Genomic DNA, 20190 nt, shown 5'->3' on the forward strand with positions numbered 1-20190 from the left:
CACAGTTAATTCAAAATACCAGTTACCCCTATTGTGTCAGGAACAACTGAAGTAGTAAATAAAGATTCCCCTCCTCACACACACGTTTGAATAGGGAAAGAACCCCTTTGGCTTATATTTGAACTGTGCTGCAAACAGTTCCTAGCTTGCAAAGAGGCAAAAGGAAGTAGAGATTCACACGGGGAAAGTAATTCAATGGCTGTACCCTCTCTTGATTCCAGGTATATGAATGGTCCTGAGGGACACAGAAAAAGGGAGTGAAGGTTAAGAAAAATATTTAAAAGCAGAAGCTGATGAACAGTAGATGCCATTAGCTAAAAAAAATATTAACAATCATGTGCTCATAATGTGCTTGGTTTATATGGAACAGGATGAGAACTGCATCAGAATTAGGTAGATCCATAGACCAGCTAGATTTGAAGGCCATTGTGGTCCCTGGGAATGATGCCATAAGCTTTCCTCAGTGCTGATTCAAGCCTTAATTATGCATGTGGGTGACAGGGTAGAGGCTGCCAGAAGTCAATGAATGAGTTAAGGGTAATTGTGCCGTGGCACCAGATGTGCTTTTTTTTGACTCCAAGCAAGCATAAAGATTTCTGTTCAGTTTATCTGTCCTCTCTGGGCCCAATTCTGAATTTAAGAGACTCAAGATGAAGTAATTAGGGTGGATAATTTGGCAGGTAAATATGTGGAGAAACAATGAATAAACAGCTAAAGGCCAAAGTCTGCTCCCCAAGGATGGTTTTGTCATGAATGGGCTATGTTAAAGTTACTCAAAAAAACTGTGAAATGCTCCTTTGAAATGTTAACAGCCAGGAAAGTGGAGTCGCGAGAAACAGTATCACTGATAAAACTTCTCCAAATACTGTCTGCACTTGGCTTTTAAAATCAATTTTTATTCAATGCAGGCCATATTTATTGTTAAATATATTTAGTATTAATCTTCCACCACTCTCCTTCCCAAACATATAAAGAATTCGGTTAAACTATCCACTCAGATTGCTAATTAACCACAGGCCACTTGAGGTGACAGCAGCTTAGGTATTTGGCTTTTGGACATTCATCTGCCTTTAAACTTGAAGACTTACCACACTTTAATTGAGCCAGATTCACTGGAGCTTTATGAAAGATTGTGCTGTCTGCCGATGCTCTCATCATATGATCTCAGTGAAGCTCTGGTACTGAGCTAGACATGGTCAGAGGAGCAGAGAAGAGGACAGGACTGCTTCTGCCCAAATCTGTGCAGAGCTTACAAACACCCTTGGGCTTCGCTCCCCAGAGGCACCTTACCAGCCCTCAGGAAGGGCTTTTGCTTGAGCTGTCTTGGCCTTGACTAGGGAGTATATGCTGTGTGTCCTCTCAGGTTGGTCAGCAAACTGTTGTGACCATGCACACACTATGCAAAGAATGATGGAAATGGCATTTACCTTGGTCACCATTCCTGAAGGTGCATACAAGATGGCATTACTCCCACTCGAACCTCTGTGTGCTCAAGCAGAACAAGCTGGTCCCAGGCTAACATACAGAGGTATTGAGGGTTGTTTAGTATATTGAGGTGTTTTGATATTTTTCAGTTTCTGACAGCAAATCTATCTGCATTTGAACTGCTCAGTCTGACACTTTGGCTTTTTTTTTCCTGAAATTTTACTTCTATGACCTCAGCCAGCTTTGCATTATCTTCTCATGCATACTGGTCTTGCATCTAGAAATATAGGTACTGCAGAGTAAGCAACTCAGTATTTCAGCAGTGAGCACCCAGACTTAGTGGGAACAATATTTTGCTGACTTTGAGGAGAAGCTGGTGTTGTAGGGTGATGTTTTGCTTTTTATCACCATCAGGACTTGTTTATTTCTGAGCTTCTAATTTCACAAAGAGAAGGCTACGTGTCTCTTCACATCTGCTCCTCTTTCTCCAATCCTACCTGTCCTAGCAGACCAACAAGTCATCAGTCTTTGCCAAATTTTGGTATTGAGGAGAATGTTGCTAACTCACTATACAGGTTGATCTGACAAGAGTTTTGAAGACATCAGAAATGATCTGTAAAGGGAGTTTTGGGGAAACCTAGGAGCACAGGGGCAGCATGGCCTTTCCAGCAGCAAGTTGTGTAGTTCCAAAAGCTTTGCAATGTAAAGTCTGTACTACTGTTATTGATGTTTAGTGCATGACTGAAATTCTAATTTTTCATTCAACCTCAGTGAGCTTGCATGGGTCATTTAGCGTGAAAGCTTGCTTGCAAGTAAACATTGATTCACTGTGTTAGACAAAGAAGAATTAAAATGAGAACAAATCACATTACATTTGCTTTGATGACTTGTTCATGTAACTTACTGGTGGACTCTGTATGAGCCCATATCTAAAGCTAATCTCAATAAATAAAGAACAGGGGGTGTTTTTTCTTTTTACAGAAAGAAAAAGCAATTTATACCAAATTAAATGTGCAGAAATGTGATAGGTGCAGAAGTAATGCTTGTGCAGTGATATTTGCCAGAGGGTCTCACTGATAGCCCTTTGGTGGGAGTCCCACACTCCCCAGGTTAGCTGACCTGCTGACACACATGCACAGTTCTAGTATTTGCTGGCATTTTGAAATTTCCTAGATCCATTACCTCTCTCAGTCTTTTCTTCTCTCTATTGCTTTTTCTGAGCACCTTGGCACAAAATTCCTGAACTCTTAGATGACCGACTCAATGTGTACATCATGTTTCCTCAGTTCAAGCTATGGACATAGGCAAATATGTGTTGCAGGTTTGTTTTGTTCAGTTAGCTGGAGCTGTCATGTGATCTTGGTTTGTTGTAAAATGGAGACTGGGACCAAAACAGGGAAAAATACAGCTACCCTCTACTTTTCTGTAGTACCTCTGAATATTCACTTACATGGTCCTTCTCTGTGTCAGGAGTGACTCCTTCCCTATTCTGCAGACCAGTCCATGAAGATGCCCCAGACACATATCCTGCCACAAATCTTCTCTGCTTCTCTAACCATGGCCTTCACAGCCCTGATAATGAAATAGTAACCTGTTTCATCATAGGCTTTATCCTTGGGTCAGTCTTTGCATCATGGACCCAGGTCTTTCCCTGTGGTCTTTCCTTTGCTCTCAGTAACACTGTAGTTCACTTGCTACAGCAGTCACTCAGGCTATTACAGGGCTGTCCTGCAGTTTTGGAGGAGGTCAAAGTTTTCATGCTTCTGAGGGGCCCATCCTTTCACTGCATTTAGTCCTATAAAAATTAATCCGGGGCAGTGGAGTCCATCATTGTAGAACTTGCTTGTCAAGAGGGCAAATAACAGACAACATCTTAAAGCAGTCCTGCTCTACCCTGAGAGGAGATCAGCTGTGAGATGCATTGCGTTATGTGTTTTTGAAACTGCTGAGTTCATATGAGACATCAGGATCACATTGTTTAGCTAAGTGTGACCTGCACTTTTAAAATAGCAGGACATCATTCAGGCTCATTAATAGATCTTGCTGTGCCAATGCAGTGTCATTCCTCCCTTTATATTTTTATTCTTTTCCTTCAAAAACTCTCTAGAGGACTTTAAGTTGATCAAGAAGTGGGACAGCACTGTAATTTAACATCTGAGTCTTCTTTTTTTTTGATAGTTAGCCTGTATTTTTCTTTTCTTAGTCCTGTCCCATTGCTCTTCACTATGAAGTATATCCCAGTGTCCCAATTATTCAACTCACTTTGCACTTTCCTATGACTTTGACAAGTGTTCACCTTTTCTCCTCCCAGAGAGAATCCGAGGTCAAGACAAATCTCTGCCCATCTGCATCCAGTGAGTGCCATCCAGCAAAGCTGCACAGGGGGCTTCTTACGTTTCCGGTAGCTACTGTAGGTTGTGCTGTTTAGGCCACAGGCTGGCCCAAAGGGAGTAGGAGGCTGGTAAGGATTACTCACAGAAACTTAAATGTCCAGTGACACAGTAAAGAAGCCCAATCACTTCCCCTTAATATGTGTGACTTTTATATGCAGGGCCAAAATTCACACTGCCCCTGTGAAGCAGGAACAAGAACTCCTTATCATATGAAAACATATTCTAATTCTAGACAGCATTCCTGTTTCTCTAATTAAAAGGGACTCATAAAACACTTACCTTCCCCCCAAAATTCTGCTCTTTTTTTCAGCGTTGTGCATTACATGAACAGTCCCTGAAAGCCTCCCATCAGTGTTCCTAAGAGATTTTTGCAGGGAGTTGGAAACATTAGTAGTTTATTCAGAGATGAGGGAGTGTTGTTTGTTTTGTAGTTCATAAACTTCAGGAATTAAGTTTTCATCCACCTTTGCCAGGGGAGGTCTCAGAAGTAGGAAGGACCTAGCAAATGACGCTTGAGAGGGTTAACAGGTTAGCTACAGTGTCAGGAGTGTGGACAGTTGGTGCAGCCCTGTCTTCTCCCAGACTCATCTCACTGAAAATACAGAGGCTAACAAACACAAACAAAACCCCAAACTTAAAATGGCTCACTTAAAAATCCTATTACCTCTGAATTCCTTGTTTTCAGGTTTTTGACTCTTGTAATATCACATTTCTCTTACTTTTCCAGACAGTGACTCCTAGAGAAAAGTCTGAACTTTCCATGTGAAAAAACAACCAGCTTTTTATTTATGACACCCTCTGAATCATCCTTAAATATCAAGCAAGAAGAACAAGCCTTTTTTTTTTCTCTTTTCACAGAAAAACCTTCAAGAGCTAATTTATAAAGCTCTTTTGTTTCAGACCACAGTCATTCTTCTGGGCTACCAACCATCTGCATTCACTGTGGTGATGGGTAATGCCAGCAGAAAACCATTGTAGCTTCTGCACTGTTTATCACAAGTATGATGCTGACTTTTGTGTCACTTCCAAAGTGGGGGTGAAGCCTTAGTCCTGTCACACAATAGCATCCGTTTTCCCGCAGACTGCTCGTTAAAAAAAACGTGAACAGTCCTCTTTTATCCAGAGAGGTAAAACAAGACAAAAGGAACAGCTCAAGGGCTAAGCTCTCACGCAGACAAAAGGAAGAAAATAAACTAGAGGCTGAAAGCAGAGTAGATAAAAGAAGAGCAAACTGACATTGTTAAGAGCTAGGTCAACAAATGCTCAGAGCACTCAGCTCCCTGCAAGACACGTTTGAGCTCTGCAGAAATGAACCTGAATGGTGAAATTTAGCCTTGGGCAGAAGACCGGGCAGGGTCTCTGCATCACTTACATCCCACTTAACCTGTGCCATTTCAGTGGTGCGTAAGATACACGTCAGATCTCTCCAGAAGACCTAATTTTCACTTTATAATTTCCAGCAGAGGGTGAATGTTGAGAGTTTAGTTGTGTTTGGAGAAGTTGTGGTGGAGGCCTCTTTCCTACAGAGGCATACCTGAATGTTTCACTCTGTTTATTTTTATTTTTAAGATGCTGCTCTGGTCAACAGTCTCTCGGTGTTTCTCCTGGGCAAGTCACTATACAGGCATGTTGGCAGATAACTTTGCACCCATAATTTCTGAAAGGAGAGGGGCACAAGCAGTCTCCTGTGGTACAGAAGTTCCTTTTGTTACCTGAAGCAAGGGATTTAGATAAAATTTGGAGATGGAACAATTTTCTTCAACAGTTTCTTTTAAGGTGGCTGCCATAAAGATAACATATCCAGGGTGGTTTTGATGAAAAACTGGGGGCGCAGAAGGAGTTTTGATTAGGTTAAAAAAACAAATATTCTGTTGTGAAGAATTGTTTTGCTGCTGTCTGTGGAGCTCAAACTCTATCTTGCTCCTGCGCTGGGAGGAGTGGCTCCTCTGCTGGTTAATAATCCAATTGTTGGTTTAATGAGCTGGGCCTCCTGGCAGCACTGTGTCTCCCATGCTGCTCCTGGCCCAAGACACCCCCTGTCACCGCTACTCCATCGCTCCTTTTGGGGACGGCGAGGGCGAAGTGCTCCAGGTTGAGAAAAAACTGTTCCAGCTAGCGACCCCTGGGAAGGAAATGAGTTGTGAGGTCCCCAGACTGTGGTTCTTGTGAGGCACCAGAAGCATGTCTAGATATGTTTCTGTTTATACATTTCAGCCAAATGATTTGTCTAACCAGGTAAAGACATTTTGTCATGTCATTTTTACTGCCCTTTGTTTCATAGAAGGGAACGGACTCTCTTCCTAGCGAATATTGCCTCCTCTGCCAGGGGAGAGGGGTGAGCGGCCGTCACGCTGCCGGCAGCGCAGGCTGACGGGGCAGGGCAGAGTTACACTAATCTGTACCCAGTTCCTGTTACAGTGCCACCCGTCCCATTACTGCAGCTGGAGAAGTGTTGCACCAGAAACAACAGTGTGACATTGGCCTGGAGGATGCCACCTTTGACCCACAACCCGGTGGAGGGTTATATCTTGGAACTTGATGATGGAGATGGTGGCCAATTCCGAGTGAGAATTTCATTCAGCATTTATTTATGTTTCTTTGTATATGAGTTTCCTCAGGATGTGGATTTGTGTCTGTCTGAGGTTGGGGAGAAGGGGTAGGGAAGATGGGGGTTGTCAAAACATTCCTGCTTCCGCCTTGTGGATGTAGAAAGCCCCAGGTTCAGATACTGCTTATTAGAAGGACCCCCAGCTTGGGTAGGAAGTTTGGTTGATGTTATTTCTGGGCCTCTGGCAAAGAGTCCCTTGCTGAGATGAAACATAGAATTTCAAGTCACTACTACATATCCTGGGTGGTCCTCCTGGTGCATTCCACAGTAGAAAATCCCATACTAGCCTACAGCAGCTGAAAGTGGTTCTTTCCACAAACCAGAGATTTCTTTGAAGCTCTGACTCTCATCTGTCCATAGCACGCCGTTTCAACAGCTGAGATTCTTGGTCTGAAATGCAACACAAGTTTTCCTGTTTTGCTCTGTAAAAATGGGATCCTGCATAAAAATACGGGATTTATAAATCTTTTCTCTGAGAGTAGATGGGACCAGGCTGGTGGAAGCTTTCCACAGACACGCTGCAAATGGGTTGGTAAGTACGGGAAAGCATCCTGAGTGCTGTCTTTCCAGATCTTCAGGGTGATGGTACAACTGCCTGCAGGTGCAGGGTACTTACAGGCTCCCATCACTTTTTGCCACATCCCAATAACAAACTAGAGAAATTCAATCAGCTTTCTGCCAGCCATACCCTGCTGGAAGCTGTGGCCCCTCCTTCTCTGGTGAGCTTCCTGCTCCTGTTGCCCCAGGACTGGGTTGGACCAGTGCATCCCTGGGTGGGCTAGTGCCTTGAAAGCATCTGGAGATGATTGTGGAGTACAGCTGCTGCCTTCACAAATGGGAAATTTTGCCAAAAACATGTGATGGTATTTCTTCAGGAGCTGCAAATTGCCTTCTCCCTGGAAACCTAAAGGTTTCTCAAGCTGAAAATGGCCTGGCATAGGTCCACCAAAGGAACTGCCTCCCTGTGTCAAACCTCTACACACATAGACAGCAAAGGCACCTGATTTGGACATCCCTCTTTAGAAGAGGCAGAAGTATTGGCAGGGCATTTTGAAGGGGGCACCGTGTCTCTGAAAAGTCTCCTCAGTTCCTTGGTCCGAGTATCACTTCACATGGGTTTGAAGAGGTTGGTCTCCCTACTGAAAGTGTGAAAAGGTGCCTTTGTGAATGACTGATAGAGTTAATATTAGTAGGTAAGAGTGTTATCAGTGCATGATGAATGAAGAGTTAGGAACAACGTGTTATGAATTCCAGTGTCTTGGATAAACATTTTCAAGTGTTATTCTCATGTAAATAAATACTTGTGAATAACCAAGATTTCAGGCTGGTACATATCCAAGCACATTTGTATGTGGGCTTTTGTAACTGGCAAAGGTTTTAGGACTGCCAGTGCTGCCACATCAAGATTTTGGATTGAAAAAGATACAAAACCATCTCAACCTTTAGAAATCTAAAGTGACAGCTTCTCAGGGAACACTTTTCTTGCTGTGGTAGAAACACCCTCAGTTTTACCCACTAAAAGATAAACTGCAGGCTTCTCAGCAATGCCATTTCGATGAGAGTTTGCTGACCCTTTTCATGAAGGATTACATATCTGAAAGCAGTGACACTGCACTTTATAAGTATTCGATTAGTGGATTTAAAGAACAGTTTTTGTCTCACATCATAGCAGAGTGCATCAATCTCAGTAAACACAAGCAGTGAACAGGGGTAAAATATGGAATGGGTTAGAAAATGTAGGAGTTGTCCTACAAGTACAGATTTTTGCACAGACAGTGTGTGTTATAACATGGAGATAAATTAAAACTCTTCTTTCTCTCCATGAAAGACCATCAGCTAACTCAGGACCCAAGAGATATTGCTGTTTGTAGCAGCTGCCACGGTAGCAAAGTGGACAAACACATGGACCGCTGTAAACTTAAGTAACCCCTTTCTTATTCATCATGTGCTTAATTCACTTTCAGTTCATATCAAAGAGCCTTAACCAACAGGACTACTCTTATGCATATACTTAAGTGTCTTAACTGAACTGGGACCTGAAGTGTCTCCTTAGTCACGGCCTTAAGCTCTTTCTGGCCTTTGCTACTATAGATCTATGGATTTCACAGAATTGGAGAAATCGGAGGTGCAAAGGAATCGTGGCTTTCAACCCACTGCCAAGGCAGGGGTTTTTTTCATTTTCTGTTGCTTTGTTCAGTTTTCCAACAAACATGAGGTTTCTAGGCTTCTTTCAGATAGACAGACTGTGTAATCTGACTGATCATCTTCATTAGTCTGTCTAGATATTTCTACTCCTGAAATATTTCACATTACACAAGTACTTGCTGCTAAATAAATCTTTACAGACTTTTGTGATGTCTCTGTTGTCTAGTTGCTGTTTCCTCATGTGATGCATGTGATCCTAATTTTTAGGCAATCAGTTTCTTCTGGCTCTGTGTTTGCAGTTTTCAAAATTATATTATAATACAGACATGAGACAACCTTTCCAACAGAATAAAACTATGCTTGTCTTTTTTATGCTCCCATGCCCCCCTTTTTTGGTCCTACATAAATATAAGAATGCCCACAGTGGGTCAGACACTGGGACTGTTATGTAAAACAATGTTTTGGAGTAGGTGTTTAGGAAAAGAGGATTAAAAAAAAACCAAAAAACACCTTTCTGTGTTGCCTTTTATTGCCGTACCCTTCCAGCTTCATCTTCACCTTAGTGTCTCCGTTGCTAACCATCCTTGATGTCTCTACTGATGTGGCTGCCCATGTTATAACAGCATAACTTCTACATCCTGGGAAGCAATGAGAAGCTGTTCACTTGTGGCTTATATTTAGAAGTCTTAACATGTGCTCACAAGGCACAGAGATACAGTTAAACTATGTCCCTCTTTCTCTCTCCCTTTTTTTTGGAATGTTTAGGAAGTGTATGTTGGCAAGGAGACTCTCTGCACCATCGATGGCCTTCATTTCAACAGTACCTACAATGCAAGAGTCAAAGCTTTCAACTCCTCAGGAGTTGGCCCTTACAGCAAGACAGTTATTTTACAGACATCCGATGGTGAGTTGTTTCTTTCCCGGTTTCTAAGTGAAAAACTGTAGGTCTCAGTGGCACAACACTTGCATCCCTTTATACCTGCTAATAACTTTGGCACTTACTGGCATGGAGATTTTGGATCATCTGAGCAGAGAGTACATAGACTGAGTGTGCACAGGGACTGAGTGCTCCTTCTATCACTTTTGGGGATTTTCCATTGTCAGTAACATTTCAGGTTTCAAATCATGCAATTTTATTTGGCTGTAGAAGTCTGGGCTCTAACTAAAATTCTTATTTGCTTTAGTATACAGAAGCAGTTATGTAACACACGGGATATTTTTGTGCCATTCTGTCTCCACTTCTCCATATACCTTTGGAATTTGCCTGTTTCTTCACTACAGCTTCAATTTCACAGCAAGGTTTAGTAAAACAGAGATGGGAATTCATGCTTGTTCCTCTATAATTATACTTGACATCCATACAGGCATTACAAGAAGTTCATCTTCGTTAATGATATTGTAATGAAGCAGGAAGTGGATGCTGTTATCACTTCCACTTTTATGCTGTATTGCCAAAATAGGCCAATATAAAATATTTACACTTTAAGAGCTTTTTCTGTGTGGTGGTTTTGCTTTTTTTTTTCTTTTTTTTTTTTTTTTTCTTTCTTTTCCCACTTTGATAAACTAGTGAAGTCAGTCCTAACCAGCACGGACACAGTGGAACTCCATTTCCATTAAAGGCCATCCTGAACCAATTCATGGATGTGAGCAGTTTCCATATCATGGAGAAGCCTTTGTGTCCTCAATGACTTTCTTGTTACTGTGTGAGAGCAGAAAGTCACTGCCCTTAGCAGCGTACATTCAGAGGAACAAGCACAGATAGTATGAGGCACTTCTGAGCTGAAAAACAGCAGGGTACTGGTGCAAAGTAATCTTGTGTAGCTGCCTACGGTAATGAGGAAAGATTGTCTTTATTACCTGGAAGTGCAGTGGGGTCTTCAGGAAGGCAGAATCTCATTCTCCCAATTGTAGTAAAGCAGACGACACTTGAACACAGCCTGTTCTGCCATAGTCCTGCCTTTCTTTTTTCCTTTCCACAGTGGCGTGGTTCACCTTTGACCCCTCCTCAGCTCACAGAGACATAGTGCTGTCGAATGACAACCAGACTGCCACCTGCAACAGCTATGATGACCGGGTTGTTCTTGGCACAGCAGCCTTCTCCAAGGGTGTGCATTACTGGGAACTGCACGTGGACCGGTATGACAACCATCCGGATCCAGCCTTCGGCATTGCCAGGATTAACGTTGTCAAGGACATGATGCTAGGCAAGGATGACAAGGCCTGGGCCATGTACGTGGACAACAACCGCAGCTGGTTCATGCATTGCAATTCTCACACCAATCGGTAAGCACCGCCTGCATGCTTTTCTCATTACTGCTGGCTTTTTCTGTGTTGCAGCACCTGAAGGGGTCTCAGGAAGCCTTCTAGCCCACCTCCCTGCTAAATATAGTTCTCTTATTCCTTGTTAAAAATCACTAGTGACAGCAATTGCACCTTAGCAATCTGTGTTGGTGTTTGTTATCCTCACTGTTAGCAGTTTTTTCCAGAGATCTAGCCTAAATCCCCTCTGCTGTGGTGTAAGCCCATTATTGCACATCCCACCCACAGTGCCAGCAGACAGGAGTGCAGTGCACTGGGATGCAGGATTTCTCTCTCATTGCCGGAGGAGTGCAGGGAGAAAGGTGGTTGATTCTCTTCCTTGGGAGGAATCTGGGCTGCAGGGTTGCACAATAATTAGGCAAAGCACTGGTGATCGCCTGTTCAAAATGCGGCTGTTTACTGCCAGTCCTAAAAGCTGATTAAAGGTAATGCTGGAGGTCACACCTAGGGTGATCTGGATGCAAGGGACTGTTTGGCAGTGAGGGCTAAGTGACAGATGCCATCCAACTGAGCCATTGTACTGAAGAGCTTTGAAAAGTGTCTCAATCAGTACAACCAGCTTACACAAAGGAGGATTTCAGGGAGCCCCTGAGCCATCGTCACCAAATTCCTCTTGCTCCCACTACTCAGAGGCTCTTTGTGCTCTATGCAATAGAGTGGTGGGGAGATATCTTCTAACTGAAGCTACCTCCAGGGCCAGATCACACAGAGACATCGTGCGTCAGCCGAGATCCAGTGTTGCACTGACACGGTTGCACGGCTTCTAGCGCTCATGGTATTTACCTCTGCCTAGTGCTGCCTGTGTTTCCTTGACGTGTAGAGGAGACAAGGTCAGCTTCGCTTGAAGCTTCTTGGGGTTTTGCCAGAGCAGAACTGCATTGCTCTCTCTCCGTGTCCCATGGAGAAGGTCAGCCCTAGCTGAAGGTCAGCTGGGTACTACAGGAACCGGGACCTGTGAGAAGGTCTCTGCTGAGGAGTGTGATTCAGGATCCTAAGTCCCTTGCTTATTTTGGAAAATGGTATATTTGTATACCTATTCTATCATGACAACAGATTGATGTATGAATAAAGCGACTGACCAAGGATAGATAGCAGGTCTGAGGCAGAGCAAGAATCGATTTTGGTTTAGGTTTCTACTGACTGTCCTAGCAGGTCTTCCACACTCACTAACTCAGATATTGTTTCTGTTATACCAAATGATTAAAAGAAAGGCTTGCAGTGATTTTTAAAATGCTGAAATGCCCTATTATGTCCTCAAAGAGATAAGTTCATGCCAACATTCACTGTACTCTAAAACTGGTTGTAATGTCTCCTGTTGAATAGTCATTTATACTCTAAAGCATACTTGTACTTTAAGTATACTACAATTACTGGGATTTTTGTTTGAAGCATAGTTTGATTTTGCAGTTCATTACAGACAGGGGAAAGAACCTTGTAGCTGGATCCAAAGCTATCTGAACTCAACTGCAATATTTTCTTTAGCTCCAGAGGCCTTAAATGATGTCCTAAGTCAGTATAGAGTAAAATAACACCAGTATAATAAATATATCAAAAGTTTCTCTGTCCCTTTAATATCTTGATTTGATTTAGGGTGGAAGTAATGTTAAGCTGTATTAATTTTAATGCTCTGTGAAACAGCTTATGTTTTCTGGAAAAAAGCTGGCAACGGTTCTGTGCGCTACTGTCCCAGAAACCTATTTTAAGGATTTGGTCCTCAGCAAGCAATAGAAGAGCGAAGCAAACCCTTTCTTTCTGGGAAGCCAAATGGAAAACACTTCAGATTTCCAATCATCTTGTTTAAGCAGGAGGACAAGGTGATTTCTGTTGGTGATAGTTTCCTGGGTTTTAGCAGATAAAACACAAAGGCTTTGCAGGCACATCCAAGGCATGGATAGACCCATTGAGTATCTCTTCAAATGAAGCACACTCGCGAAGGGCATGTAATCTCATGAAATCATATGCGCTTCAATGAAATTAGGTCTAGGCATTATATTTTTAACCGTGACAGTCAAGTAGGTCAGTTTTTTAACTCATTAGCTGTAATAGTCTTGTGGAAACAGTTATTGCTCCCTAGTTGTTTTTTCTCACTGGAGACATGGGGATGATAGCATAGTGTCAAAGTCCAAAGGAAATTTATGGTCACCTTTTAGCCTCTCAGATGTTATTGTGGTGGAGGCTATGTCTTAGTAATCATTTTATCCTTCATAATCTTAAAGAGAAGAAATTAGGGCAATAAATAAATGACTAGCTTCAGGGGTGAGCTGAGGTAGAGCTTGGAAGACTTGTTCATGGGACCTGTCATGTTTGGAGTACTTTCCTGTTCTTTTCACTCACAGCATGCAAAATTGGACCTGTCTACATCCTTAAAAACTAGCATCACTTCTGTAATGCTGGGAGAAGAGGCACGAACAGAAGACTCTCATGCTATCAAAAACAGAGAGGATCTTTGAGAACAGGTTGAACAAACATCAGTTAAGAAAACACTTTAGGGCAGAGATATAGCTTTGTAAGGTACCTTTCAGCTTCGTTGCTCCTGGAAACAATCACTTCACACTAGAGATGCTGTGTGCCCATTGCTAAGAGTCACTGGCATTCATTGCAATAGATCCGTTCCTTGGCAAAGTTCCCAAGAGCAGGAGTGCCTGGTGGTATAAGCGATACTCTAGTCACTACATGGTTGTGTAAAGAGACAGAAATCACACTGACAAGTTTTATACTGAAAGACAGTGGGAAGTCAAGAGAATTTAGAGTGTAGTCTTAAAGCCCCTTGCGATCAGGAGAGTCTCTTCACTGACTTCAGAGATCTCTAGACCACGTTTTCATCATACAAAAATGTTATCATTGACTGCAAAATACTGTCCTTGACAATGGACATGGTAAAGTTGTTAAATTACTGTAGAGTTCATGATTAAACAACTGTTGACAGATAGTTAAACTAATTATTTATTTTATTAAAGTGTTCATAAATTGTTAAGCTTTACTTTTCAATAATAGTGAAACTTATTACTGTATTAAATTCCTTTAGCCAATCCATGTAGTCTTTCTGTGCACATTGTCCAAGCTGCTGCTGAACTCATCTTAGAATAACAGGCTCCACTGTCACAGGCAACAGCATTTTTCATGGTAGCCAAATTCTCCTATCTGTACTCTGACCTTCTGGGCTTCCGCACAGCACTTCCACAATCAGGACTTAACTGTTGTGCCCAGAAATAAAAATATGCAGGACTGTGAGAGAAGAGGTGTGAAGATTGGGATTTACTTGAAATAATGAAAGAGTGGCACATATCTTCAATAATGGATTATCATTTAATGAATCCTAAGTATATATTGAAGAAGTCTTGTAAAAAACAGTTGTATTTTCCTTTTACGTGGCCTGCAGATTATTAGGGACTTATGGCATAACTGTCATTAAGTGGTTCAGAAAAGGCACTACAGTAAAGCAGCAGCTCTTTTACATGCTGCCGCAGAAGTGTAGCAGGAGAGAGCACCATCAATTTGAGTCCCTTGAGCTAGATGGTGTTTTTATTGCAAGGAAGGATTTCATTAGAAAAATTATCTTGTAATACTGCCTAAATGATGTACGGAAGAGCAAGGAAATACCTTGCTTAAGTTTGATCATGAAACTTTGACTCTCCCACCTCTCCTGCTAAAGGAAGTGGCCAGGACAGAAAACACTGGGTTCTTCAAAGTACAGTTCCCAAGGAAATCACAGGATGCTCTGGAAGAGCAGCTGTTCGGCCTCAGAAGAAGTCCAGCTCCCTGGTGGCATCATGGCAAAGTGTCCTCTGCTCACCTCTGCCCTGCCTTGGCCCTGCCAGAGCTGGTTGTCACTGAGGTGGGTGGTGGCTGAGGAAGGAGGCAACCCACCTGCTGAAGTCCTGCCAGACTTGTGGCAGCAAGGATAGGAGAGGGTCCCCATCCCTCTGCTCTGGCTCCGAGCCCCTGTTCTCCTGGAGAGGCCACAGCTGGGTCTGGCACTTGCCTGGGCTGGGCTCTGTAAGCGGCACCCATCCCCTCTTCAGCCCGGCTGTCCCCGGGGGCTGCAGAGGAGTCACTCAAGGTCACTGTGCAGCACACAGCTAATTAGCTCACAAGAAACAAATTAGCTTATCGTATAGGAAAGGGCAGAATAATCTCAAAAAGGCAATGTTGCTGTTTCTGTTTCCCTGGGAGAATCAAGGTCATTTAAAAGGACGTCATAGAAATCTATTTTAAAACACTGCAGGATATAAACCGTGGTGTCCTACAATCAAAGCTGTTCCTAAACAGAGAAAAAGATAATATATTTGTAAATAGCTCTAGATCATAGTACTGTTGCTTCCCACAGTCACATCATAAGTTTTATGATGGGGTGCTTTTAATAAAAACAGGCTAGATTCTGAGATACTGAAAACAGGTAAGCATATTTTTGTTGGAAAAGAATTTACTTTATGGTTTTGGAGAGGAGTTCAAAGAGAAACCTCTTAATGCCTACAGGACCAGAAAGCAAATAAAGGGAACCTGAGAACTGTGTAGTTTGAAATCTAATACATCTGAGAGCCCAATTCATGATTCTCAGCTATACTGTTATTGCTTGAAGAGTTTTAAATGGAGAAGTCAGAATAATATTCTATACTATTATGCCACAGATAGAATTTCCTTTACCTTCAGAGCAAATACCATGCGCCACAGTTAGTCTAAAGGAAACAAGTTTATGACATCTAGTGGACAAGGTGAAAATTTCTTACCCTGCACAATATTCTTCCTAATCATATTTTGATCCCTCCCCCTTTATTTTTAATGTTTTGCCTACCTATTGTGATAAATTCTATGTTAAAATTGCATTAATCTTGTGAATGTTGTGTGCCTGAGGGTAGTGCGTGGGACAAAAGACAGCTGCTTCCTTTCCTACTGCAAACAATTCAAAATCTGATTTACGCTGAACAAATTGTGTCAGGCTGTAAATCCATCACAGAGGCCTGCGATAGTAGCAGAGTAGCAGTGCCTGTGGCCAATCTGCATATCCAGTAGATTTTTTTCTCAGTGCTTTTTAAAGTAATACTGGGTTTGACTAACCCCCAAATCAAAGTGCATTAATGTCAAATCACTCAAGCATGTAATGGCTGGCTGGGTCTGTCCTAGCAAGCTCTGATACCACGGTAGCTCTCAGCAGCTGCTCCTGACACAACCAATTGTCACTGGTAGTAATAACTGTGCCTGCACACTTGAAACAGCTCCCAGGCCTGTAGCTGATCACCTTGTCAGTCAGGGAGCTACATTTATCCCTAACCACCCCCACTTTCTCTTCCTCCCCAAACCCAGTATCTGTTGTACCTGTGCTGGCTCCCTGGTCTCTGGAAAGCTGAGTCCCCTTAGGGGATGTCAAGGTGACTACTTGAACTGGAAATCTGAGTCTCGAACTGTTAGCAGGTGTAATGATTAGCAAGGAATACCTAGGTAAACAGCTTTCTGCTTTTTCATTCCCTGCTGCGCATCCCTGCACCATAGCAGGGATGCTCTGAGGAGCCGAGTCTCCAGGACTCTTGTTCCACACGTTGAGTACTGACCTGACGTGCTCACCTCCCCGTCCCTCATCAGCTGCAGGAACCTATTAGCTCTGGACCCTATTTTCAGCTCTTAGATTGCAGCTGGAGGAGAGATGGACCTAATTTCTCTTTAGGATCCACCCATTAAGCTCCCATGAATCTGGTACGTATGGTTCAGATAAAGGTGTGGATCAGTCATTGCCAGATGCTGTGGGGATAACAATTTCACTGTGCTGCTCCACTCTCCTGTTGCTCAGTAGGGCTGCCATGTCTTAGAGAGAGCAGCGGCAACAGCATGCGATCCCTTTGTACCTTAGGACTGAAGGAGGAGTTTCTAAAGGTGCCACTGTTGGTGTTCTCCTGGACCTGAACAAGCACAACCTGACCTTTTACATAAATGGGCAGCAGCAAGGGCCTCCAGCATTTGAAAACATCGAGGGTGTCTTCATGCCTGCATTGAGTCTCAATCGAAATGTCCAGGTAAGTCTTCTGCAGTTCAGTCCAACTTACCCTGCTTATCTGAAGGAGAATGTGTGCTACCAGCCATTGCTGCTGGGCCTGGTAATGTCACCTGTAGGTGATCAGTAGGGACAGGGGCTCTTTCCTTCTCAGACTGACACCTAAGATATTAAGACTTTTTTGAAAACTGCATTATACCTTCTGCCTTCCCTCACAGATGTGAGGAATAATGCTGTGTAAATAAGTAAAAGTACCTATACTATATTCCTATACTATATACCTATACTAATTCCTGCAATTATTTTACTGGAGCGCTCCACTTAGAAAGCAGCGGTGCTAAGGCTTCCTCTGGCAGTTTGACTAAAATAATGAGAATCCTAACTCCTTTTAGATCTTGTGTTTGGATATCATTAACAGTGGCAAGAGACAGAAATGTGAGCAGCACAGCCGTAAGTACAGCAAAGACAACATAGGTCAGAGAATTAGTGCAACAGAGAAGACGCAGTCAGTACAGCATTCCTGCTCTTTCTGAATTTTGGAGATTGCTCTCTGTTCTCGAGAGGCTCTCCTCTTGGGGGAACCCTCTTTAAATATAATGCTTTTTTACTTCAAGACCACTGCATATGGCTAGAAACAGGACATAGTGTAAGAGAGAACCCATGGAAACACCCAGGAACCTGAGGACTTCCAATCCCTAACATTCTGTGATTCTGTGATTCTGTGTGTGACTAAAGGAGGTCAGCTTAGGTCAGGCAGCACCAATGCAGCCAGGGTGGAACATTCATAATCTAAAACACCCAAACTGAAACCAGAAGCCTTGCATGGACTTAATAGTACACGAATATTTAGCATTAGTTACTGGTGGCATCCAAATCTTTCAAGTTTCATAGCTTTATTGTATTTGATTCACCAACATAGAAGAGACAGGTACTTCTCTGGGCACCTCACTGCTATATTCAACAGATTTTTACTCACAACCTACCTTCAATTTTAGCTACCTACATCCCTTAAGTACCTGGCTTACATTTCTTAAGACAGAGCGTTACCAACAAGTGGGCAGGGGGAACTCAGAAATTATGCTTGTGTTTGCTGTTGAATTTTGGTCTGGTACATCTGTGCAGGGATCCTGACTTTGTGGAGAAGTCAGGTTACAGAAGGAGCAATAAAATGTCTTGTGCTCTGTCCTGCCAGGACAGCAAAAATAAAAGGTTTTTCTTACATTTAGTACCTGGACTTCACTGTGTGATCCCTGTCCTGAACTGCTCGGGCTTCCTCACACAAAGGCACCATCCACCTTGTGTATAGCAAGCAGCACTGCTGGACACCTACAGCTGGTGGCTGGATTTGGGAAGAGATGTAGACACCTGGCTTCTAGACCCCAAGATATTCAGGGAGAAGGAGACTTGTTCATTTCAGGGTCTCAGTATCCTCTCTGTTAATACTCTTGATGACTTAGACCTGGACCTGAAGTCTCACAGCCCTTCCTCTGTCATTTACTTGCTCTTGGCCTTCAGTAATTATTTCTGCTGAGGATGTCCCAGTTTTGACTCTACATGTTGTTTCTTCTTTGTGCAGGTGACCCTGCAGACAGGACTGGAGGTGCCACAATGTGTAAAACAGCCCAAGTTGCCCAACAACTAAGGAAGCCCCTGCCTGTCCCTGCGCTGGATTCTGTAAGCTTTCTCGGCGTGATTTGGCACTTTTTAGTAAGTCAGTAAAAAAACATTCTCTTCCATGACTTAAAACACTGTACAACATGTTGCTCACCAAGTAATCTGCTAGTCACAGCTAACCCACTCCATTTTTAATTTTACAGCCATAGCAAGCATACCCACTGAACTGGACTTGATTGCAGATGGGTACCTGAACATATCTACACTGCACTGCATACATATGTACACACACGTGCACACACTCACACACGTACATTTATAAAACAAAAGGTTAAATGAGTGTATTTTTTTTCTCTCATGGCTGGATTTGTGCTTGAAAGATATTAGGGATGCTAGAAAAAATGAGTAAAACATGGCTGTTGGAGCAATTTACCAGGAGGTGAACTGGATTTCCTTGTCACCTGAAGTCCTTCAATTGAGACAGCATATGTGTTGACAACTGAAATGGAGGCTGTGTGCTCAGTTAAAGAATTCTTGGTTGTTCATTACATTCAGGGGCTCAAATGACCATTAATTATTCCTTCTGGTTCTAGACTGCAGTAAGCTATGGGATAACATTCCCCTAGAATTCAGTGGCAGAACTTACCTTGTTATCTTCAATGAGAATAACGTTGGTTTCTAACACTGCCACATTTATTATTCATTTAAGCTAGAATCATGATATGTGCAGAACTCAGATATGAAAAGCAGAGAGAAAAACAACCTTGGCACATTTTAGTAGTTCTTATTTAGGTGTGGTTGTGGAGGCTATCACATACGGAAGACCTGATTGTAGTTATGAGCACAATTCTTGCAAAACAGTGCAGGGGAGATCCCTTTTAATTGAATATTTAAGTACAGTACATGCAAAGCAACCCATTTAGAAAAATGCTGCTTTCCAGCCTTGAGCCTGGTAAGTCCTGGGCAGCTGTAGTTCCAATGTAGCTTTGAGATCAGAAGCCTTAATTTTCTATCAGACTACTGTGAGCTAACTAATGTCTTGATCCTAATGAAGCACTTGAGTGAGAAATTCATAGCATTAACATGAAATCCATCCTTAAGAATTTTTCTGGATTGGGACATAAATCTTTTGTGAGACTTACGCGTGTCTGGCACCTCCCATGAAAACAAGCAGCCGTTTCAGGTGCTGTCCATGACAACTGGAGTCTGGCTGACGGGGAACTTCCCATAGCTGTGGCACAGTCACCTGTGTGCTGTTGTCGGGAAACACCTTGATTTGTGTGTGTGCTTCTTTTCCTCTGAACCCAGTTAATGTATGCTAGTGTGTGTGTGTATAACAGTAATGCAGTAAGAACACAATGCAGCAGACTGCGTGAGCTCATGACATCTCAGACTCTGCCACTCTAAACCTACCTAAGTGTGGTGCTATCAAATAAGAAAAGCCTAAACTCCTACATCCCATCGATGTACTACTTCCTTTTTATGAATCCTGCTGCTTATACAAATTTTCCTCTCGAAGCACACACATACACACGCACACATTGTTACAAGACATGTAATTATTAAACCTGAAAACAAATATTCTAACTAAAATTCAGCTTACTGCCTTGCATTAAACCACAGCCACAGGACAGACAGCTCAGACCTGCTCTCGGGCAGCCTCCTGGCCCCTCAAGCATCCTGCTGCTGCTCCACTTCTGCTC

At 42.7% G+C, this 20190-nt stretch overlaps 1 protein-coding gene across 2 annotated transcripts in view; it reads left to right on the plus strand.

Annotated features, from left to right (window-relative positions):
• Window positions 1–18515, plus strand: part of TRIM67 (tripartite motif containing 67) — a gene marked incomplete at both ends in the record, with an annotated part of 34242 nt that extends 15727 nt beyond the window's left edge. The window contains 5 exons of one of the 2 annotated variants that reach the window (XM_082047919.1): window positions 6237–6382; window positions 9337–9475; window positions 10551–10854; window positions 16733–16895; window positions 18450–18515. In XM_082047919.1, the coding sequence (XP_081904045.1) occupies window positions 6237–6382; window positions 9337–9475; window positions 10551–10854; window positions 16733–16895; window positions 18450–18515 (818 nt within the window). Of the gene's footprint in view, window positions 1–6224; window positions 6383–9336; window positions 9476–10550; window positions 10855–16732; window positions 16896–18449 lie in introns of both variants that reach the window. The other variant, XM_082047918.1, reaches the window with a different exon arrangement.
• Between the last annotated feature and the right edge of the window lie 1675 nt (window positions 18516–20190).

Source organism: Streptopelia decaocto (genome assembly GCF_964273445.1).
Source record: "Streptopelia decaocto genome assembly, chromosome: 3".
Lineage (NCBI taxonomy): Eukaryota > Metazoa > Chordata > Aves > Columbiformes > Columbidae > Streptopelia > Streptopelia decaocto.